This window comes from Alternaria incomplexa, assembly GCF_024043165.1.
Source record: "Alternaria incomplexa strain BMP 0042 chromosome Unknown scaffold_10, whole genome shotgun sequence".
Taxonomy (NCBI): Eukaryota; Fungi; Ascomycota; class Dothideomycetes; order Pleosporales; family Pleosporaceae; genus Alternaria; species Alternaria incomplexa.
This window is the reverse complement of record NW_026249859.1, coordinates 1012345-1035649: the sequence shown is the minus strand read 5'-3', so window position 1 is coordinate 1035649 and position 23305 is coordinate 1012345. Positions and strand designations below refer to the sequence as shown.

The 23305-nt window shown below is 53.2% G+C and overlaps 7 protein-coding genes across 7 annotated transcripts; 5 read left to right on the top strand and 2 right to left on the bottom strand.

The window, feature by feature from the left end:
* Nucleotides 1–182: 182 nt before the first annotated feature.
* J4E90_007235 (uncharacterized protein) lies at nucleotides 183–1878 on the bottom strand (the record flags this gene model as incomplete). The annotated part of the gene is made up of 2 exons (XM_051436775.1): nucleotides 183–1784; nucleotides 1834–1878. The coding sequence occupies 2 exons, from the start codon at nucleotides 1876–1878 to the stop codon at nucleotides 183–185; spliced, it is 1647 nt and encodes a 548-aa protein (XP_051289521.1).
* A 2953-nt stretch (nucleotides 1879–4831) lies between these two features.
* On the top strand, nucleotides 4832–6717 carry J4E90_007234 (uncharacterized protein; the record flags this gene model as incomplete). The annotated part of the gene is made up of 3 exons (XM_051436774.1): nucleotides 4832–5372; nucleotides 5435–6474; nucleotides 6538–6717. 3 exons carry the CDS (start codon nucleotides 4832–4834, stop codon nucleotides 6715–6717), a joined length of 1761 nt encoding a protein of 586 aa, XP_051289520.1.
* A 1241-nt stretch (nucleotides 6718–7958) lies between these two features.
* On the top strand, nucleotides 7959–8224 carry J4E90_007233 (uncharacterized protein; the record flags this gene model as incomplete). Its single annotated transcript, XM_051436773.1, has 2 exons — nucleotides 7959–8007; nucleotides 8064–8224. The coding sequence occupies 2 exons, from the start codon at nucleotides 7959–7961 to the stop codon at nucleotides 8222–8224; spliced, it is 210 nt and encodes a 69-aa protein (XP_051289519.1).
* A 2997-nt stretch (nucleotides 8225–11221) lies between these two features.
* J4E90_007232 (uncharacterized protein) lies at nucleotides 11222–12217 on the top strand (the record flags this gene model as incomplete). The annotated part of the gene is made up of 1 exon (XM_051436772.1): nucleotides 11222–12217. One exon carries the CDS (start codon nucleotides 11222–11224, stop codon nucleotides 12215–12217), a length of 996 nt encoding a protein of 331 aa, XP_051289518.1.
* Nucleotides 12218–12532: 315 nt separating this feature from the next.
* J4E90_007231 (uncharacterized protein) lies at nucleotides 12533–13639 on the bottom strand (the record flags this gene model as incomplete). The annotated part of the gene is made up of 1 exon (XM_051436771.1): nucleotides 12533–13639. The coding sequence occupies one exon, from the start codon at nucleotides 13637–13639 to the stop codon at nucleotides 12533–12535; it is 1107 nt and encodes a 368-aa protein (XP_051289517.1).
* A 3344-nt stretch (nucleotides 13640–16983) lies between these two features.
* On the top strand, nucleotides 16984–19266 carry J4E90_007230 (uncharacterized protein; the record flags this gene model as incomplete). Its single annotated transcript, XM_051436770.1, has 3 exons — nucleotides 16984–17356; nucleotides 17404–18698; nucleotides 18745–19266. The coding sequence occupies 3 exons, from the start codon at nucleotides 16984–16986 to the stop codon at nucleotides 19264–19266; spliced, it is 2190 nt and encodes a 729-aa protein (XP_051289516.1).
* A 2618-nt stretch (nucleotides 19267–21884) lies between these two features.
* Nucleotides 21885–23144, top strand: J4E90_007229 (uncharacterized protein; the record flags this gene model as incomplete). The annotated part of the gene is made up of 1 exon (XM_051436769.1): nucleotides 21885–23144. The coding sequence occupies one exon, from the start codon at nucleotides 21885–21887 to the stop codon at nucleotides 23142–23144; it is 1260 nt and encodes a 419-aa protein (XP_051289515.1).
* Nucleotides 23145–23305: the final 161 nt, after the last annotated feature.

Here is a 23305-nt window from a genome sequence, read left to right as displayed (position 1 = left end):
CGCAGTTCCAGATATGTAAGACGCTCAAATGGACTAAATATGTAATGATTTGCACCCGAAACATGGGTCTAGGTGAGCTAGTCATGAATCAAATGACTGAATCGCTTGCACTATGTGCGTCGGATGATTGAGCATCAACGAGCGAGCCATTAGTTGCACGCGTTGGAGCTGTTACCCCATGCTCAATCGCTCGACGTGACTTCCAGCTCCTTAAGCTCAGTCGTCCTCTCTCGATGCAACTTTGTTCTCTTGATACCGAACGAGATCAAAAGTCCAATGGCACCCACAATCGTCATGAGAATCCAGGTCCCTCTCAGCGCGCTCATGAAGCTATGGCGGACTACACTCTTCTGGAACTCGGTGAGGTTAGTGATGGCGGCGCTTTGAGATATCGCTTCACCCCCAGTGAGATTAAGAGCAACATCGTCCGCGATGCCACTGTCGATAATCTTCCCGTAGTGTGGCGCCATGAGGAGTTGGAATACCACTTGGCTGATGACTAGACCGATGGCACCAAATATTGCACGTACAAATCCAAAAGCCGCAGTACCGGCCGCGATATCCGCCTCTTGTATGCGCGTTTGTAGAGCAATGAGCGGCGCGCCAAAGTTGGGCCCGAAACCCAGGCCAATAACGACCATGAATGCGATGATAGTTTCAAGGCTTGGCGTGGTGCCGAGCGAGATGAGAAGGCCGACACCGAGCGTCATAACGAAAAGACCTGCTTGCAGTACTTCGAGAAAACGCCCAGTCTTCTCTATGACACGACCAGAAGCGAATGAAACAAGTGCCAAAGGTATCGCGACAGCGAGCATGCATACGCCTGTGATCTCTGGTTGGAGTCCGAGCACGATCTGGAAGTACAAGGGTAGGAAGTAAGCCACCGAGGTGAAGACCAGAGTGTCGCATGCGCATACGGCCAGCGCGCTGAGGTTGCTGATGTCTTTGAAGATGCGCAGCGGCATGATGGGACTGCCGCCATGTTGCGCCACCCAGTGTTGCGAGAAAGGGAAGGCGACGTAAGCGAGTGATCCGAACAGCAAGCACGTGATGACTCCTGTGTTCGAGTAGGAGCTAATTCCACCTACTTGGAGGCCCACTAGCAGGAGTATAGTGGCCGTAATTATCGTGACCGTCCCCAGCCAGTCCATAGCCGCGAGTCCTGTCGCAAGAGGCGTTCGTGGATTGTATAGGTGAAGCGTAAGATACAACACTAAAATCGCTAGTGAGACGATGGGTATGTTGATGTAAAAGCACCACGTCCAATGGAGACGTTGTGCGAAGACGCCGCCGAGGACCGGGCCCAAAGCAGATGCGACGGCCCATACAGCACCAACAGTGCCCATGTAGAAGGACCGATCCCGGATGGTGAAGAGGTCGCTGACGCATACGTGAACCAGTACCACCACTCCACCGCCGCCGAGACCCTGAACGACACGGCCAAAGATGAGCATAACGGCATTCACACTGACGGCGCACAAGATGCTGCCGCCAAGGAAGATGGCGTTGGCCGTCAAAATGACAGGTTTTCTTCCGAATATGTCCGACAGCTTACCCCAGAACGGGACTGATGAAGCGTTGGCGAGAAGGTATGATGACCCTATCCAGGCGTAAAGGGAATCTGGAATGCGGAAGGATTGGGAGATCGTGGGCAAAGCGGTTGGGATGAGCACAGTGTCGAGTGCTACTAGAAAGATCGATAGACTGAGGGCGATGAAAGCCGCCAGTACGTGGGTCGGAGCACTGGTCTTTCCATTCGAGGCCATCTTAGCTCCTGTGAAGGACTTGAATAGTCAATTTGAAAGGTTTTTTGTCGCGGTGGTAGTTGCTCACCTTAATCGATTCTGATGACGCGGTGATGTCAGTGCCAGCCGACATGTTTGGCAAGCACTCCTCGTTGACGGTCGTCATCCTGCCAGATTCGCCGGACCCCACCGTCATAAAGATATGTGCAGGCAAGAACTATGAAGAGTCTATGACGACAGACGATAGAAAGCTGCAATCGCACACTTGTCGAATGGAAATAATGCCGAGGTGATATGTGAACTTTGGTGTGGCTTTTGACCCTTTATACCGCGACGCTGACACAACAATAAAGAAGTCATATTCGACAAGTCTACCGTCACTCTCTAGGGCCCTCTTAGCCGATGGGTATACGGGTTACATCCATGCGTTTGCATGCGTCGGGGGCATTAGCCCGTAGTGTATACTTTTGTAGTACATGCAGGCTGCGATTGGAGATCCCTAGCTGAGCTGGATCTTAGTAGAAGAGGTGGCTTGCTGTCGGTATACTTGTCCAGCACCTAACAAAGATCCCGGAACACCGGCTAGTGAACAGCATCGCCACTGGTCCATGCGGAACGCGTAGTATTAAGTCTGCACGGTCCTGGTTGGGCCACATCTGCGACTACATGTGGGGACCCCGCGTATTATTTCAGGGAAGTAGCTATACATACGCGAGAGCTTATCGGGCTGAGGCAATTGGAGGCAGCGGCGAGCAGCCGATCCTGCATGCTACTGATGCTGTACTTATCAGCAGCATTCACGTGGTGGCGTTTACACATCTAGAAGCCGAACTACCATCGTGGAAATTGAGTATCGTCCTGCTGGTACCCTTGATACCATTCTCATCAAATTCAGAAGTGCTGATATGCCGAGACTGGTAACGCACTCTCTTGTAGGACAGCTGCCACTCTGAAGACCGCCTGAGTGGATAGTGGAGACCAGTCGAATAAGACGAGCGTAACGTGAGCCTTTGCGCTTTGGGCTGAATCTTGGCAAATGATCTGTCGACAACAAGTCGAACGGTTTGGGCTGCACTGAGTTGACAATTGCACCAGTTTGCCAATGCTTGTGTTCCTCGGATATGCCGTGTAAATCAGTCCTTTCCGCATGAAGATGGCGTCGACGCCGCCGTGTCAATCGGGACTCACGGGCTGCACTTCTCCCGGCATCTGGCAATAGTCTTAGTGCGGAATCCACCGGCTCACGTATAATACGTGACACGTATGTCTTCATGTTCACGTGTTTGTGTGTCCTGAACGAACCCTACGCGCGAAGACTGCTGTAGAACGTGTTGCAAATTAAGCATATAAACTTGACCCTCTGTTGTGCTTGACGTTGAAACAACGGGACGACACCCTCCGGGAACGATGGTGCAGGTGCATTGATGCTCAAACTGAGCAGGTTCGATAGATCGTCAACGTCGACTTCTGATGCTCTCGTCTACAGTAGATCAGTATCGATTGGGCGAATGGACACCACCAACCGTAGTCTCGGTGGCCAGCTGTAACCGGGGTCACGCTAGTGAAGATACAGTGCCATGCTAGCAGGCCAACAGCATGATCCGTTTTTGACTACCCGCATCGTGGCTGTGAGAGATTGTTGGTGTGAAAGACCGGGGTAGGCGTGGACGGGGCAGAGACGTATTCTAGCGTCGTTTGGAGTCGGTCTGTCGCGCAAGAGACAGTAGCTGCCGATCTGCAGAAGATCAAATTCCGAGACATATGATTTGTTCGTCTTCTGGCTGCTTCGTTTGCGAGTATGATAACAGTGTCGACGCGCTTCGGCGATGGATGTCGTGCAGGGTGGGCACCGTTCGGAATTGGACACGGGGTTTAGCCGCTCGTGCAGCGTGGCGGAGACCAAGGATATGGTACTGGTAACACAAAGAACCTCTGAAGGTGCTTTGGACGACAATCCTTCGAGAGTCAGCACAAGCACACCCTGACTGTGCGCTCCCATGTGAGCGTCGCCTATTCCGTCCGTTTTGGGCTCTTCCGGAATTCTGCATCGGCAAGGAAAACATTCACTTACGTCAGCCCTCAAATCTACTCAAGAAAAGACAGATGCATTCCGGTACATATAGCGACGCGCTCTCTTCGCACGCGGAATGGCGTTCATCAACCTTGGAAGCGTAGCGAGCTGGTAGAAATGTGATCGCGCTGGAGGGCGCCTGCCGTAGGCAAGCGTTGGGCAGACTCGCGCGCGTCTACCTGAGATATTCCTGGGAGAGGATTGGATAGAGAAGTAGCCCAATCCTCCGTACAGCTATAGGACCGCCATGAACGATGTGAGGGGGTGAAGCCATTCGATCTTTCGTATATAAGGGGTGAGAACGCGTCGGATGATGGCCCAGGGCGCAAATCGATCGAAAGCGAGTACCCGAATGGTTGTCAGCGATGATGACGCGCTTGTCTCGCGTTACTTTGTCGGAGTCATCACGATGTCGCGTTGCGATGTCGGTTCTGGAGGTTGCAACATGTGGGGCAGCTCCCTCGGCTTCGAAGCCCGCCAAGCCCCAAAGGGCGGAAGTGCAGGTGCGGCGAGGAAAAAAATTGTTTATCATGCTGCCCCTTCCCCACTAGAGCGCTCTTACTTTCCAATAACCATGAGCCCAAACGCCATCACCAGCTGGGACAACAATCCCGCCACGCCGCTACGAAGACGCCGCCGCCGCCCACACTGAGGACTCGAGTTGAGAGTAGATGGACTGTTGCTGCATCTAGCGCCCAACGGCCATAACATTATTCTTCCACCAGGATACCCCATTTTTGGAGAGACCTGCCGAAATCTTCAGGAGCACCACCAGGCTACGTATGTCGTCATTTGTTCTCTTACCTGCCGCCTATTCAATGTCCCGATGATGATTTTGTCATATTATAAAGATGTTAGACTTGCGATACCCCTTGAGCGCACAACGACTTCCTGAGAGACTACCCCACTTACATATCCCGCGTCTTCCGAACTGTTACCGCAACTGACGCGTCTTAGTAGCATATAAACCCGAGTTTTTACTCCAAGCCTCCCCACACCCCGCCATCACGTCAAAATGTGCGGTATCATTGCTGTGATCCACGGCGATCCCAAGTCGCAATCGGCTTCGGTCGAGGTGCACGATGCTCTCTACCTCCTCCAACATCGCGGCCAAGATGCTGCCGGAATAGTCAGTTGCAGTGCCGGTGGTCGCTTCCACCAGTGCAAGGGCAACGGTATGGCGTCGCGCGTCTTCCAGGATGGCGCCCGCGTGTCCGACCTCCCCGGCTTCATGGGCCTCGGCCACCTGCGATACCCTACCGCCGGCAGCAGCGCGAACGCGGAGGCTCAGCCCTTCTACGTCAACAGCCCCTACGGTATCTGCATGACCCACAATGGCAACCTCATCAACGCGCCGGCACTGCGCCAGCGACTCGATCACGAGGCCCACAGGCACATCAACACCGAGAGCGATAGTGAGCTCATGCTCAACATCTTCGCCGACGAGCTCAACGAGACGGGCAAGGCGCGTATCAACGCCGACGACTGCTTTGCGGCGCTGGAGAGGATGTACAAGCTCTGCACTGGCGGATGGGCCTGCACGGCCATGCTTGCGGGTATGTCAATTGCCAATGGTATCTGCTGTGCTGTCATCGTGTGGATACTAACATTGTCTCAGGATTCGGCCTCATCGGTTTCCGCGACCCGTACGGTATTCGACCCATGGTGCTCGGCTCTCGCAAGTCGCAGGACGGCAAGAGCATGGACTATATGATGGCCTCGGAGAGCGTTGCGCTGGTCCAGTGCGGCTACAAGGACTTCTTCGATATCCTCCCCGGCCAAGCTGTCATCATCGAGAAGGGCAAGGAACCCGTCTTCAGGCAAGTCGCCAAGCAAGAAGCGTATACCCCGGATATCTTCGAATACGTCTACTTCGCGCGACCTGACTCTGTCATTGACGGCATCGACGTAGATGAGAGCCGACGCAACATGGGCTTCACTCTCGCCGAGACCATCAAGAAGCAGCTTGGTCCCAAGACCATGGCTGAGATCGACGTGGTTATGCCGATTCCTGAGACTTCGATTACTTCTGCGTTGTGCGTTGCTGAGGCTCTCGAAAAGCCATACGTACAAGGTTTCGTCAAGAACCGCTACATCTTCCGCACATTCATCATGCCATCGCAACAACTACGACAGAAGGGCGTCCGGGCCAAGCTGAATCCTATGAAGAAGAAGTTCGAAGGCAAGAACGTGCTGCTGGTGGACGACTCCATCGTTCGCGGTACTACGTCGCGTGAGATTGTCCTGATGGCGCGAGAAGCGGGGGCCAAGAAGGTCTACTTTACCTCGTGTGCACCGCCAATCACCAATGCCCATATCTACGGTATCGATTTGGCCTCTTCCTCGGAACTGATTGCCCACCACCGCGACTCAGCAGCCATTGCTAAGCACATTGGCGCGGATGATGTCGTTTACCAGAACCTCGAGGATCTACAGAGCGCTTGCGCACGCCTCTCTCCTCGTGATCCTGCGACGCAAAAGTTCGAGGTTGGTGTCTTCTGCGGAAAATATGTCACACCCGTCGATGCTGGCTATTTCGAGCACCTCGAGAGAATACGCGGAGAGAGCCGCAAACAAAAGGTCATGGAGAAGGCACGAGAGGCTGTCGTACATGGTACGGCCAATCCTCAACAGGTGCGCATGGCTGCCAAAGGCGTTGTGAGTTGAGAATTGAAAACATTGTTTGGCAAGACTCCCTGTGACTAATGCGTATTGCAACAGGAGGTCGACCAACACGGCAACGTCATCCCATCGGATGGCAATGGGCAACCCGATTGGCACCCAGCCAACGGTGTCAGCCAGACATCCACGAGTGATGCCCTCGCTAACGGTAACGGGGAAGAGCGACGCGTTACCAGCAGCCAGGACATCAGCTTACACAACATGCACGATTACAACTGAGCAGCTACTCAATAGTTGTAAATCGTCGTTTTGGTACTGCAGCAAGGATGACATTTTTTATTTAGACGATGATGATACACACGTACCAGGAAAAGTTACGAAAGAGATGATTGGGATACAGCGCGGGACTGCCAAGGCGTAGGAGGAGATTTGTGCTCTTCAGAGACTTTCCGAATGTAGATCTTAGTTCTTGGAGGCCTCAAGACTAGGGTCACGCTGAGATCGAGCACGCACCTCTGCTTATGCTCTCTCGCTTCAGGATACGAATCCAACAGTCGTTTGCACAAGCCTTTTGGCCAGGCCTGTCAGCCGGGTCCTTCCGTCCCATTGGTGTACATTTGGTGGCCTCTCTGCACCAACACATGATATCCGTGCACCTTTTCTCACCGGCTGCATTGCATCGATTCACACACGCGCTCAACATTTCCAAAGACATCACACATCACGTGGTTGACTACACACCTTGAGAGTTCTCGCCACGTGCAGAAGCTATTGTAGGCTGTACACGACGCCGCCATCTCACAGTTCTTCCAGAGAAGGGAGAAGATGACGAACAAATTTCGCGCGCACCTGTTCGCTCGATACCGAGATGAGGTATGTAGGGAGTTCACTCAATGCTGAGCTCATGTCTCACACATGGCGCCGCTCAGCCACCTACAACTGACGCATCCTCTCAAGAGAAAGATTGCCCCGCGGACCGACCTCTTGCAGCAGCGGCCCGCAAGCCACTGAGCATCAATCACATCGACACGAATGGCTCCCATTCACTTATGTCCCAGGAAAGTTCTCGGCTAGCAGACTCCACATCGCCATACTCAGCGATCGCACTGGTCAGCGTTGTGCTTACAAAACTGAAGCCACAGCGTCAGGTGTACGAGCAAACTTCCTCATACTGCCAACAATGTCCGCTCTTTCGCACGCTGTCCAGCGATGCGGCATATGTCTGCCTGTGTCCGGTCACTTGCATGGCAAGCCCATCAGACATGATGATGAATCACATTCGTATTCTGTTCACCGCAACAAGCCACGATGAGCTCCAACAAACGCCTCGAGCGAGAGGAGATGACAGAGGAAATCAAGAGCACTGGAGAATTGAGGTATAAAACCCCCAAGGAAGGATGTGTTTGGAAGGACAACCACGACAGCATCTTCTACAGTATCACTACATTCAATATCTTTTAGCTCCACCAAAAACCCAAATCTTCAAGATGCAGTTCACCTCCACCATCGTCGCCGCCATCATGGCCTCAGTTGCCGTTGCTCAGATCTCGCTTGAGAACGTTGCCTCTTGTAAGTCCCTTCCCCATCTACGCAGACTACCGTTCCCACTGACGTTCACCCCTCAGTCGAGGCCTACGCCAACGCCGACTGCGCGCCCCAAGCTCTGCAGCAGCAGAACATCCACAGCAACGAATGTGTATTCCTGCCCTTGCAGAGTGCCCGCGTCTTCTTCTTGGAGAAGACTCGTGCCAACTGCCGCCGTGAGTCGCGACAACGTTTATTGTGAATGATCGGGATCTAATGGGAATAGTCGAGTTCTACACCTCCAACGATTGCTCTGGTACGCCAACCGACACCTTCACCACTGCTCCCAGCGACTGCATCAATGTATCGCAGAAGTTTTCTTACCAGGCTATTTGCTCTTAAGCTGGTCATCCCGTTTACGCTTATGATGGAGACCGAGTGACGACTTGGTGATTAGAGGGAGAGGAGCTGGCAACAGCGTGCATAACTGAGAGGGCGTGTTCAGAACACAGTCATTACAATATCTTTTCGATCCGACTTATTAGATCTAGTCTAGCTCGTTTGCCGTGTTCAACACACGGTGCGAACTAAGCTATATTGAAATATATTGGGTCGCTACTATCGCCATCTTCGAGTGAAACGTGACCTTCGCTAAGGCGTTATGTGATGTGAGCAGGCAGAAAAAACGATCGGAGAATTCCAGTTGTATGATGTGCTACTTCCATATAAAGCAAGTGCTTACTGTAAGGAGATTTGACCGAGCAATATATGAAGAGAATGTCTCTGCCAAGTTCCTTCTACTACAACCCAAGGATTAGGTGAGAGGAAGTCGTCTGGGAGTATAGAGAAGACATTGGTCGTATACTCAAGTCACATGGATTTGACCTGGAGATACCAAGACGTCGATGGTCGAAGCTGGTTGTCTGTTGTCTCGCTGTTCCCATAATTATTGCGAGAAAGCACATATAAAGCCACTCCAAATAACACCTCTACAGTTCATCACTCTCAACACAATCATCGCGATCATCCTGAACTCATCCGCATCTTCAATCATGCATTTCCTCACCATCATCTTCGCACTCGCAGCAACAACCCTCGCCTCTCCCCTCACGCCCACCCGCCGCAGTCCCGTCCCCAACCCCATCCCCAACGCCGGCTCTTTCACATCATGGTCGTGCGTTGACTGCGCTGCCAACAATCCCTGTCTCTCCTTTCCACACGACAACATTGTGTCTGATGAGTGTTATCCGCTCGAGCCAAATCAGGCAAGTCTGCAATTACTACGCATCGCTCTTCGGGGCTGCGAGTGTAAGTAAATTTTGTCCTAGCATGATGACTGCGGTGGCTGATGAGGTGTGTAGTGCAACTCTTTGACTCGGTGGATTGTTCGGAAGAGGCCGGTGCGCCGTATGTGCTTAGTGAGCCGCCGACGTGTGATCCTGTGCCGGTGTTTAAGAGGGGGTATAAGATTGTTTGTTAGAGAGTCGGGGTATGGTTCTTGGGGGGAGTCGATAGGTTGGAAGGACGTTTTGAAGGCTTTTGGCGTTGTTGCTAGCTATTGTTTGTTGGTATGTTAGTCGGATAGAACGAGTCTGGGTTGTCATTAGTTCGACACGTAATGATACCAGACCCTTAGACTCCTAGGCTTTTCGTGGACGGTTTTCAAATCTTTCGGGTCTTGCGCGTGATAAAGGACTCACAGCGTGGTGATAACTTCGTTAATGGAATTATCAAGATCAAGGCAGTCTTGCAGATGCCCTGATAACGGAACGATCTCCGGTTCAGTAGGATGTTTGTTGGGCGACTACGTTGGTCCGTCTACCAAAGCATACTGATCTAAATTCAGTTACACGGCGTTCAAAGTTTGTCACAACACCAGACCTTGGGTTTCGGCGTTGCTGAAAGAGTTGCAAAGGTTTGCGTCTATGTCGGTGATGACGCACGGAACTACCTTCTCCCTTCGCATCCATCATGGTACTTTCTCGTATCTTTATTAAATTCCGACCGCTCACATAGCTTAAACCCTAACAGCAACTTGTTTGCTACCATTGAAGTGGCTCCGAGAACGTAAGCTAGTTCTGAATGACCGTAGGTGAGTATGCCAGAGATCGAGTATGATTTTGCAGCTGCGAGAGCTGACGCTTTCCACACCCTCTTATTCGAGTCTGCAGCTGGAGATTTGCCGCGAGATAACTTCTTACGCTTAGACTGCATGAAACGCATCACCCATGCCAAGAATCCGTATCGCAGTTCATCTCTTATCACCACTCCGACTTGCGATCCGAAAGTTTCGGGGTTGGGTAAGCATCTCGTGGCATTGTTGCCAAAGGCGTAACAGGCCGCTGCACCTGGGCCCCAACAAACGCCACACCTCCATCCCCATGGACTCGGCAACAAGTAGCCGCCAAACAAAAGATCAGTAATGCGCATTACGATCGGACAAGACTCGCGCCAGCCTCTGAGAATCGGGTCATTGAAAGGGCCGAACAGTTCGGTGATGTAGCGCAGTCATCGGACGGGCGCCCCGGTACCACCTACGTCATGGACTCCTTGAGCAGAGCCGCATCCGCATTGGGGTCAGGAACAACGTCTTTTGCTCCACACAAGCGGCGCCTGGCACATGGAAATCCATATCATTCCGACACGTTCCAGACGCACGTCTCACTATTGCGGACATTTCGGCAGTCCTGCAACAGTGGTGGGATGATTGGCCGATGCTGTCCGAGGCGTCCTCTGGATTTCGCAGCTCAATATTTCTTTTGCAATGTGCAGGTATAGGCTGCATGCTGTACCGACAACACGTAATCGCGACGACGTAGCCTATATTAATCAGCTGCATCACAGCTGACAACACCGCGAAGATGCAGCATGAGGAAGTGACTATACCGGAATTGGCAGATCTCGAAATTGTCATGCTGGAGATGCGACCCACAAAACCACGTTTTCTAGTGGCGGTCGACGCACCCAATGTGTAAGGCACGGCGATATCCAGACCCTGGACCCAAAGACCCTGTGCATTATCAATACGCGACGTCATGGGGGAGAAGTTTTCGAACGTAGCTCCAGCGACATTCATGGCACATGTAAGAATGAGCTGTAGGTTGGCTCTAATCATATATAACAGTAAGTCGCGGTAGTCTTTGTGAACATAGCAATCAACTTCACATCAACTTTTATCACTTTTGCAACAAGATACCCAAAAGTTTTTCCATTACATCACCTTTCAACGTATACTACATCACAACACACCACCATCAAGATGCCTTCTTTCACCGTCTACAAGGGCTCCAAGGAGAGCAAGATTGTCAAGTCGCAAACCACTAAGCCCGACCTCGAGAACGACCAGGTTCTCATCAAAGTAACCGCCTCCGGTCTCTGCGGAACCGATGAGCACTACAAGGGCGCCGACATGGCCCTCGGCCACGAGGGTGTCGGTGTCGTAGAGGAGCTTGGACCCAACGTGCAGGACTTAAAGAAGGGCGACCGCGTTGGATGGGGTTACGAGCATAACTCCTGCGGCCGCTGCGACAAGTGCCTCACAGGCCAGGAAACCTACTGCAGCGAGCGCCAAATGTACGGCATGGCCAACCTCGACCAGGGCAGCTTTGCTTCCCACTCCGTCCAGCGCGAGGCCTTCGTTTTCAAGGTACCCGATGAGCTCACCGACGCCGAAGCCGCACCCCTGATGTGCGGTGGAGCCACCGTCTTCAACGCTCTGCACACCTACAACGTCAAGCCCACCGACCGCGTCGGTGTCATGGGTGTTGGCGGTCTCGGCCACTTGGCCATCCAGTACGCCGCCAAGATGGGTTGCGACGTCGTCGTCTTCTCCGGATCCGAGAGCAAGAAGGACGAGGCCATGAAGCTCGGCGCAAAGGAGTTCATCGCCATGAAGGGCAAGTCTGAGATCAGCGTCAGCCGCCCTGTTGACGCTCTCCTTGTCACCACTTCTGTCATGCCCGACTGGAAGCTCATGCTCCCTGTTCTCAACAACAACGCTATCATCTTCCCCATGACCGTTTCCGATGACGACTTTGCTATCAACCACATGGCTCTTATCGCCAAGGGTATCACTGTTCAGGGCTCTGTTGTTGCCGCCCGCGCTGTTCACCGCAGCATGTTGGCTTTCTCCGCGCTACACGGTATTAAGCCTATCACCATGGAGTTCCCGCTGACCGAGAGTGGTATCGAGGAGGCAATGGCCACTCTCAGGGATGGAAAGATGAGGTACCGTGGTGTGCTTAAGCCCCAGTAGATGGATGACTTTGGATGGAAAGATGGTAATGGAAAGGTTAATGAGCGGTGTATGACTATTAGATACCGATGACAGACTTACGAATCTCATTTGTTCGAACGTATATTATGCCCCCCTATGAACGTGATGTTTATCAAAAGGGGTTTTGTACTATTGTAAAGGTTTCGAGGCATTGTGGTTCGCGATGATTCTTTACATGTGTCTCATGTCCCGAAGGTTCAATGTAAGATGCCAAGGCCTCTACAGCCTTCTATCCAGACTCATGGATCTCCAGCCACGGGTATCTAACAGCCCAATTCAACGCAAGACGTCCATCTATGCTGGAAACAAGCGGATAAGCACCGGTAGAATATCCCTTGGCTCCATCTTCTGCAAAGCCGCAATAGCAGATCTCACATCCGTGACCAGTGTCCCTTCGACCTCAGTTGCACCACGTTTGACCCCCTTCCCATCCTGTCCCCTAGCCTCATTGGTCTGCGGTACGTACGGAGCCAGAAGCGCTTGCAACAGTTCATTACCACTATTTCCCTCGCCTTCTCCCCGCCCAGGCAACACTAAGTTTGCCTTATCGACATTCCCATCCTCGCTCTTCACCCCCTCAGCACGCACACCCATCTCCCTCTTCCCAGGCACCACCCCACCAACAAACTTGCCAACCTTCCTCTCGTACCGCTCCCTACCCAACTGTGACTCTGCAACACGCAACTCAGCCTCCCACTCTTTGCTCAGCTTCTTCATAGCGTTCTTGAGCAGCTTCTTCTGCGCACCACCAAACACAGTAAATAACTCCCATGGTCCTGTCTTCCAGGTCAAGATAAATGACTCTCGTGCAGCGAAGCTGGAGGTGGGTGTGTTGTGGTGCTCGATGACGGCGGCGAGGTATTGCTTTATGAAACGGATGGCAGCGGAAGGGATGGGTGCGTGGGTCGGTGTTGTTACTCGTCCGGGGCGATATGAGTCTATGGTTCCACGACGACGATCGAGTACTCCTGCTTCGCTGTATGCAGAGTTACTCTGGTCGCTTGACTGCGAGTGTTGAGCTAACAGCGCAACAAAGATCGCGGTGTTCCACCTCATGATGTCGTGAAAGCGTTGGAAATGGTGCGTTTGGTCGAGTCGGTAGAACCAGATCGCTCGAGTGATTTCCATACTTTGTTTTTCTTCATCTTTGATGGGCTTGCTCGCGTAGCGGTCGATGGTGGCGCGATTGTAGAGGAAGAAGGGGAGCTGGATATCTGGTGGTATATTGGGAAGATTTAGCGCCTGTGGAGTTTGATCGAGGATGTCGGCGAGGGTGACTGCGGGGATGTGGTTAGGCGGTACGCCTTGAAGCTTGTTCTTTAGCAGTAGTTGAAGGTCGACTTGATCGTGATGGTCAGGGCTTTCGGTGTTGTGCTCCAAGGCAGCGATGGCGTGTGGCATCGTGGACTTGGGTACCTCCAGGGCTAATAGTATGCGAGAGCAATGTGTCCAAAGTGCAATCCTCAAGAATAGTCGGTATTCAGCGCACGTGCGCAGATCCGTTTGCTCGCTGGTGGGGAAAATAGGAAGTGAAGGGCGGGAGCTTGCATACCTTCAAACGCCTACACACCGCCGCAGACGGAGGAGCAAACAGACACTGCGTTTTCGTCTTCCCGACCCCGCAAGTAGAAGAAGATTGTCGACTAGAACATCTCTGATATGCTATCCGAACTGCGAAGTCTCTCCTTGGTACTATTTTCAGAGCGAGTCTTTTCCAGCCTTGATCAGACGACGATTCGCAACGTTGCAACATACCCATGAACAAGTCATAGCAGTGACCCTAAAGGCGGTGCATAACAGATACCCCAAGCTCCGGTATCACCATGCTCATATCGAAAACAAATCTATCAGATAGGGACTGGCCGACGAGAAGCCCCTCGTAATCATTTGACCAAGCCGAGAAAGCGAGGAAATCCCATTCGGGGTTGAAGTAAAGGGTGCTTGGGACGATGAAATCATTCAATGGTGGCCACTTTGATATGAATGCTGTATTATCTTTACCTGGTTCTCTGGCCATAGCATTCATCAACACTCCCATCATATGGCGCGAGTCCTTCTCTGGCCATCGTAAAAATCGGCAAGGGATGCGTACGCGGTAAAGAAGAAAGCTTCCCCCGTCGAGATTCTTGACAAACACGAAGATATTGGCTCAGGGTCTGGTGCCCGTGAAGTGTAATGAGGAACCTGCTTCCGCACTATGCAAGTATTCTGGCGTTGCCACGAAACGCATCTCCTACACGTTCTAGGAAGGTTGAAGGGTCTGCTAGCCAGGGACTGGAGATGTCGACTTTAATTATGCGCTGACGCCGGATGGCGTGCCGCCATATCAATAATCGGATTTCTTTTGGGAGCCGTGAGAAGGGGTGAAACGTCGGACCTTCGGCTGGAATACCTGGGTTAAAGATGGGAATGGAGGTTTTGCAGACATGTTGGGCTATAGACTGCTGAATGGACAGTGTAATGAAGGAATATACTAGCACCCGCAAAACATCCAAAGTTACTATCAACGATGTCTGTAATGGAAAAGACGGGTGTGCTAGGCACCAGCTTTCGGAAACCGTACCGCATGCGGGGCGTGACACAAGCTTCTTGGTCAGGTGTTGTCCAGTTGGTGGAAACCCCAGATTCGAGAAGCGGGGTCTTAGTTGATTTAGATCACGTGACTTCCTAGATTACCGTGTACCTGCCTGTGCTCTATAAAAGAGCGCAGTTCTATACATAGAATAATGTATGCATATTACCTACTACACAATCTAACTGTCTTCGAAGGCGTTGATCGGTCGCAGTCAGGTTTTGAGACGAATTACAGACTTCAACACACCAATTGAAAGAGAGATGAGAAGGGAATTGACAAACCTTTCGTGCAGCCTGGTGCTAGTCACGTCAGGCAACTTCATGTCTCCTGATAAATTAAGCTGGAGAACTTGAGTATGTTCTACGAGTATCCGCCATGTTGATGAGAGTTTCCGTCAAACAAAAGATCACAAAGAACGTCAGTAAGATCGTTGATGCACGTTTGTTGATGTTGGTCAAACGTGCGGTTACGCGTTCGCGCCCACTTGTTGGTGGGGCAGCTCCACCGCTAGGCGCGCATAGAGAAGATGACGATCTTCAGGGTCAGTCCAGTGCGAAAGGTTAGAAGATGAGGCTGCGCAAAGTGTATCGATAGATGTGAGCGGGCCGGAAATCTCTGAGGTGGATGGGCAGATCGCGTGTTTCAGATGTGGGTGAGACGTTCGTTGATCGTTCGCAGACACGCGTTGCGCAGGTGGGCTCATGACGTCTGTCGCATGGCTTGAATGATGATCGTCCGGTGGTACAGTGGTGAGTGGTGGCTGGGTAAACACTTTCAGTCGACGGAGGGCCGATGTGGTGAGGTGGAAACAATGATGTTTACACTGATGCCACGTGAGGGCATTACGCAAGCTGCGGATGGAGATGCCGTAGTGTCCAGCGCCCAGAAACAGCAAGCAGACTACGCCGAAGTGTAGTCTTGTCCATCTCGATGTGGTGAAGATGGCGCCGCTTGCAGCGAGTCGACGGCTCATTGACCTCGCTGGCCAAGTGCGCCACAGTCAGATGCGGCATGATTGGCATGATTGGCTGGAGAGGCTGGGTGTGGTCTATTTGCGTGCAGCCATCCGCTGGTGCCGAGAGCACGGATGGGGTCGCTGGCCAGACAGTCCAGACTTGGTGTGCCGCAGGATTCCGGATGGCATAATATTGACATCCTTCAGGGAGCGGTAATGTGCAGCGGGCGGGGATGGGCTGAGAGAGTGAAATGTCGGTTTCGCGCGTATACGGCAATAAAATTAGAGGAAATACGAAGAGCTGGGCGGACCTGGCTGGCAGACTTTCAGTCAGCGCGAGAAGAGGCCTAGAGCGTCGTGTTGATTGGCCCGACGAGATTGTTCCTGCGTGCGAGTGTGGCGAAGCAAGTGCCCCTGCCCCTTCGCCCCTGCCTCATCCGAGTGTTCCAGCTTGGTCAAAGAAGAAGGCGCGCGTTCTGGAGCCTGCGAAGACAAAGGCGTCTGGCAGAGAAGCAAGCGTCGACGAACTCAGAGCAGTAGAGCATAGCGCAGTCAGTAAATGCTCCGACTGTTCCTTGCGATCGCAAACTTGACAGCCGTTGGATGCTCTGAGGCTGGGCGCTGAGCAGGTGCCGCGCGTATTCATCTGGCCCACTCGCCGCGACCGTCGCAGTCTCGCTCCCCTGAAGCAGCCGGCACGCGGTGCATAGACCTCAGCTCCTGCGAGCTGGCATCCTCTTACCATCCGCCCCATCTCCTGCTCTCCTCAGGCACTTTCCAAACACCAGCGTTAGGTGACGACGAGAGCGCGCTGAATCGTTTTTATTGGGTTGCGTGCAAGTGCTGATCGCGCCCGTCCGGTCGTTTACACATATCCCCTTGTACTAGCCCTAGCGTCGCCCAGCCGCCGACAGACAGGCCTCTTCGCCTCGCTGCTTCCCGGTTTCCCTTCCCCAGTTGTCCTGCGCAACCACCTCTTTCGACATCACCACCCATTCGTCGCTCTCGACTGCCACTCGCTCACCCGCACCTTCACCCGCACCCACCCCGTCTATTCACACCTCCAGGACGCAAACGAACCCCATTCACTGTGACTGACGGACTCCCTCGCGCCGCTGGTTTGGCCGACCTCCCTCCGCAGTACTCGTAAGGAGTACGCCCGCGCCTGAGTGCCTCGCTCCGCGCACCTAATACACCACAACAACACCGCCCACCATGAAGTTCTCCCTCTCCAAATCGCTACTATGGCTCGCAGCCATCGCGGCGCCCGTCGTCTCGGGCGAGCGCATCATCGAATCCAAGTCGCTCAACCCGTGCATGTCCAACTCGAGCTTCTCCGCCACCCTCTTCAACGTCGCATTCACCCCCAGCAACCGCAGTTTGGGCTTCAAGATCGAGGGTATCTCCAACATTGCCGGCAAGATTGAGGCCGACATCGAACTGCTCGTCTACGGATACTCCGCCATGAACGAGAAGCTCGACCCCTGCGGTCAGAAGGAGCTCGAGGGCATGTGCCCAATGAACGCCGGACCGTTGACTATCAAATCCAACATCGACATTAGCCAGGACATCATGAGCGTGATCCCAGGTAAGAAACGTCCAAAGTTGCTGCCCAACCCCCCTAACACCACACAGGCATCGCATACACAATCCCCGACCTCGACGCAGTCGTACGAGTCAAGATCAGGTCTGCAGAGACCCATCAACAACTCGCATGTGTAGAAGCAGAGCTGTCAAACGGACATTCGGTCGACCAGAAGGCTGTGGCATGGGTGACGGCTGTCATAGCGGGTCTGGGTCTCATGGCATCCGCTATAACGTCTGGACTGGGTCATTCCAACACCGCCGCGCACGTTGCCGCCAACGCCATGTCGCTATTCGGTTACTTCCAAGCGCAGGCCTTCATCGGTCTCTGTGCCGTCCCTCTCCCACCCATCGTGTCCGCCTGGACCCAGAACTTCCAATGGACCATGGGTCTCATCCGTGTTCAATTCCTCCAGGATATGGCAACATGGTACCAGCGTGCTACTGGCGGAAGCCCGACCACCTACCTGTCCCAGCTGTCGTACATCTCCATTGAGGTCCAGAAGTCGAGGAAGATGAGGCGTGCGCTCGACTTCACCACCGGAGCTGTCGGTCGCCTTATGGCCCGTAGTAACGCTGCCGCCACCGAGGCACAGGCTGGAGGAGACCGCTTGGTTCTCCACGGCATCGAGCGTGTTGGTTTCAAGGCCAAGATCGAAACGACCAACATCTTCTTCACCGGATACACCTTCTTCGTCATCTTTGTCCTCTTCACCGTCATCGGTGTCGTGGCTTTCAAGTACATCTGCGAGGGTCTAGTCAAGGCCGGCAAGATGAAGGGCGACAAGTTCGTCGACTTCCGCAACGGCTGGCAGACTGTGCTCAAGGGTATTCTCTTCCGTGTCGTACTCATTGGCTTCCCGCAGATGATGATGCTGAGCTTCTGGGAGTTAACTAAGCGTGACTCTGCTGGTCTGGTCGTTCTGGCTATCCTCTCTATGCTCACCATGATTGGTATCCTCGCATGGGCTTCTTCCAAGGTGGTCCGAATCGCCCAACGCTCCATCGCCATGCACAAGAACCCTGCATACATCCTCTACTCGGACCCTGTCGCGCTCAACAAGTGGGGCTTCCTCTACGTTCAATTCAAGGCGGCCGCCTACTGGTTCATCATCCCATGGCTCGGATACCTCCTCATCAAGGCCATGTTTGTCGGTCTTGCGCAAGGTGCATTCAAGGTTCAGGCCATCGCCATCGTTCTTATCGAGGCTGCTCTGCTTGTCGGTGTATGTGTCCTTCGTCCCTGGATGGACAAGAAGACCAACGGTTTCAACATTGCCATTGCTGCTGTCAACTTCCTCAGCGCCTTCTTCTTGTTGATGTTCACCGAAATCTTCAACCAGCCTGTAAGTAGCGCTCGCTTCTACCACTGTTCTCGACTAACGTTTGTAGGCTATCGTCACTGGTGTCATGGGTGTCATCTTCTTCATCATTAATGCCGCCTTCGCTCTGATTCTCCTTCTCATGCTACTTGTCTCGTCTGGATTCGCTCTGTTCACCAAGAACCCTGATACCCGCTACCAGCCAATGCGCGACGACCGTGGCTCCTTCATCAAGTCGCAAACCCAATTGACTACTGAGCTCGATGCCCTCGGTGCGACTGCTCGTGGTGAGGGTAAGGGCACCCACCCATACACCGGATCACGAAGCCGCATTGATGACGATGACGACTACTCTTCCGAAGAGCAGCGCCAAATGGCTGCTAAGGAGGGCGGCTTCAACGAGCACTACGCTGCCGTGCCACCACGGAGCCAGGGCAATGACGGAACTGTCTCACCAGCACCGCCATCCTTCTACGAGCGCCGCAGCCCAGCACCGTCATACCGTCCTGGTAGCAATGGCCAAGGTCAACAACAGTACCGACAGGCCAATACCTCAAGCCCATGGCAACGAGGCGCAGGATACGATAATTGACGCCAGAGCGAGCACGAGGAGCAGGTGGGTCAAATCATCGATTCGTATCATCGCTCCTCAGTCGCTCAGCAGCAGCAGCAGCAACATCAAAATCAACAAAATAGGTTCTGAGCTATCTATGCGTTTTGTGCATATCTTGGGTATCCACACCAATATACTGTAATCATCAATCGAAATGGGTTCACATGGCATCAGTGCAGAGGGCGCAATCACACGATTACCCATCATGAAGCCGGCGTTTTACTTCAGTCTCTCTGTATCCGGTTGGGCAGAGAGTGGTACTTTTGGGTTTTCCGTTGACTGAACAGCATGGAGGATGATAATACCTATATCCATCTCGTATATATGTAGTCTTTCTACCCCTGGCACTTCATCGGTTGCTCTTTTCTCTTTGTGTCTGGGTGTCCTTATCTCCTTTGTTCAAGCAATGGGCGCAGCGGAAGACTATTACCAATTCCCTTCAGCGTTTCTGTTCGTAGCGTAGTACCGTGGTCCAGCGTAGGACGGACAGTCGATCGGCGGTGGCTCGGTGAGAAGGAGACAGAGTAGCAGAGCAATGAATCGTCGATTATCCAAGTTGATCTATCTTCTCCCTTTGCGCCTACCGTGGACTTGATAAGAAGCAAATTTGAGCGATGAAGTTTTTGACCCGAAGGATGGCTAACCCCTAAGTATACAGATCAGATGGTTCGCAGCGTGAGGTTTGGTCGGGCTCCACTCTCGTGCATGGCGGCTATTCGAGGTTGGTAGATTGGGCTGTCAAATTTCGCTTATCAGCGTTGTACATGCCTAATCTGGTGTGCGCGATATCAACAGGATGGATCTGAAGATGACTCCCACGTTTTGGTGAACGGGTGGCTTGAGGAATCACCCGATGGGCAGTTGAGCAGTACAAGCTCGATAGCCCCCACATGCAGCCGTGTGCATCTAGCGCAATCTGCGAACTATACGTGCGGTCGATAAGCCCACGCCCGTTGCCCTAGTCTTGGATCGAAAGCTTGAAGCTCAGCTACGTCAACAAAAAACACTTTATTGAGCTACCGGCATTTCATCCGGGGTAGTTTGTTCACGATGCTTGATGCCGCAAGCGCAGAGCAGGGGGCGTCGGCGGAGTTGCCCCAGTTTTCACAGTAAGCGCTGACGAAAGAAGGTATAACGAAGGTCACGATGCAGGATGAATCTTTTCGGTGATGACAGCATGTAGTAGATGATCTTCAGCCGCTCAGCTCATCTCCACGTTTCGCTGTCATGGTGGCTCGGACGGGACGGCAGTCAAAAGATACACCAGCGATGTGAGCCAACGACAAGCTAGCGATAACTCACGATAGCTCCACAGCCTTCACGATCTCATGACTTGGCTGTGACAAGTGCGACAAGTGCCGCAGCCCATCTCCACCAGCCACGGTGTTAATAACGACGTCACAGAAAAGAAGCACCGAAAGTCTCCAGAAAAGCTCCGAGCAAAAACGTCAAGTTTTGCATGTCCATCCAAGCAGAGAGCGCGAGGCATGGCACGCAGCCAGACGTGTCGCACACAAAGGCAAGCCCTGGATGGGGAATGGTGAGGTCGCGCAGCCCAATCAAACCACGCACGTTCACCCAGCGCAGGCCAGTAATTGGGGACCCGTAGCCAAGGACAGCGCGCCATCAGTGCGCTACCGCTCTTAGCCAGCTGCGCGACCACCCGGCTAGGAAAGACGTGTGAATGGGTGGGCTTCTGGAATCACGGAGGTGTTCCCAGGGGATGCGCTTTGTCTCTTTCCCCCACCGAATCATCGGCGTCCAACAGCGCTGGCTAAGATTGCTATCGCGTTGGTACGGGTAGGGATTCCACGAGTGCCACCCGTCGTCCCCGGATACTCCGGGGCGCAGCGCGGTTCTTTGCTTATAGACCCGTTTGCAGGTCCCGATCGCTTTTCGACTCATCGACACACAGCCAACAACGCTTTGGCTGCGGGCCTTCCGCACGCGCCGCCCATTGTTTTATTGCGACTATCATCGACAATGCTTCTTACTCTCTAGTAGGTTGCGCGGTAGCCTGCTTGTGGATCCGTCCTCTTATCTCGTGTACCTTTACCTGTAGCACTATACTATCTCCCTTTCTTTGTTGGTTCCCATCTCTCGGTTCCAGACCCAGGTTTGACACGCCCCGCTCAAAAAGAGACGTCCACTCGCCTTTTTTGCTTTGCAACGTTTTTTGTCTTGTTTGAGAATTCGTTCCTGTTTCGCATCGTCTCTTCAAGTTCCCTGGACCTTTCCCTCACGCGCTGTTGCTTCAAGCTTCAGGCAACAGTTCTCCACGCGCTACTCGCACGCTGTAACTCTACCGCGTGACTTGTCAAACTTGAACATCGTCAAGCAACTCTTACTGTAAAACGAACATGGCGCAACTCTCACGGTTCACTTTCCCTGCTTCAAGGGAAGATCCGCCGGCAGTCGAATCATCAGCGACACCACTCACGCAGAAGAGGCAACAACCCCAACTTCACCTGCTGACGTACAGCGCATCAAGCCAAGATCATACGATCGGTGCGTCTGACAAGACATTCTCAAGACCGTTTGCCGTACGAACGCTTTCTACACCACCGACCTCTCCAACAAGGAAAAGATCTGTAACTATGGGTGCGCATGATCCCCGAAGCATGCACAACAGTGGTGCCGACACACCTCCTATCACACCTGGCAGCGCCTCGCATTCCAAGTCCAACTCGACATCGTCCGACTTTCTAAGTTCGTTATCGAGTCTACGACGTGGCGATTCGATATCGTCCCTCAGCCGGCCTCGACTATCACTGGACGAGTCACCGCAACCTGGCAGCACCGAACTCACCACCTTCCCGTATCACCTAACGGACTATGAGTTCAAGACGGATGATCGCGGGCGGAAGAAGACAATCGGTGAAGGAGCCTGGAGCGATGTTTTCCTAGCGAAACCCTGCCCACCCAAACCAACCGAACAGTCCCCATCACAGCCTCCCTGTGGCCCCGACATGACTCCACCACTCACCCCAGTCCGAAGCATAGACTCTGGCGTAGACCTCAGTCGACTCCCCGCCACCCCACCCATGTACGCCGTCAAAGTACCAGCCATGACCAGTGCCAAAAAGGTGCTCAGCGCAGAAGCGAGAATCCTATCTTATCTCTCCCGCTTCCCCGACGCAGAAGGCCACATCGTCCCCTTCTACGGCCTGGATACACGCAACGGTGCCATCCTCCTCCAAGCCATGGACGACACGCTGGAAGGCTGGATTCAAAAGACGCTCAACACGCTCGACGAAGAGGCTCGAGCAGCGAGGCTGGCTGAAGTCTTCCCTAGCATCGCCCTCGCACTGCTCAACAGCTTGGCATGGGTGCAAGACAAAGGGTGTACCCACGCCGACATCAAACCCTCCAACATCCTCATCTCCTCTTCTTCCCCCCTATCAACCGCCGCGCCCAAACCCATCTACACAGACTTCTCCTCAACCATCCTCTCCCACCCCTCCGCCACCATTGAATCCACAGCCTCTCCCCTCGGCGCAGGAACATGGGATTACCTCGATCCCTCACTGCTCAGCTCCTCGTCTACTTCTCCTCCTTCCGCGACTTCAGATCTCTGGTCCTTGGCTATTACGTTGCTGTTTCTTATCCTGGGTGGCTCGCCGTATGATGCGTTCAAGGGGAATAAGTATCAGCAGAGGGAGATGATCAAGGCGGGGTGTCCGCTGCAGGTCATGGGGCATGATGATTTGGGCGTGAGGAATTTGAAGAGGGTGCAGGGCTTGAGTCGGGATCTTGGGCTTGATCTTTTGGGGTGGTTTGCGAGGGTGCTTGTTAAAGATGGGGGAAAGAGGGTTGAGTTGAAGGAGTGGATGGGGGAGTTGGAGGCTAGACTTTGAAAGTGGGCTTTGGTTGGGTAGGCTTCAAGACCTGGGTTTGGTTTTGGGTTTGGGCTTGGGGATTAGATGTGTTCTTTCATCAAGGGGTCTATCGGTGGCGTTCGTGGAAGATGGAGATTCGTGTTCTTTTCTGTGCCGCTAAGGACACTCGTTAGATACCC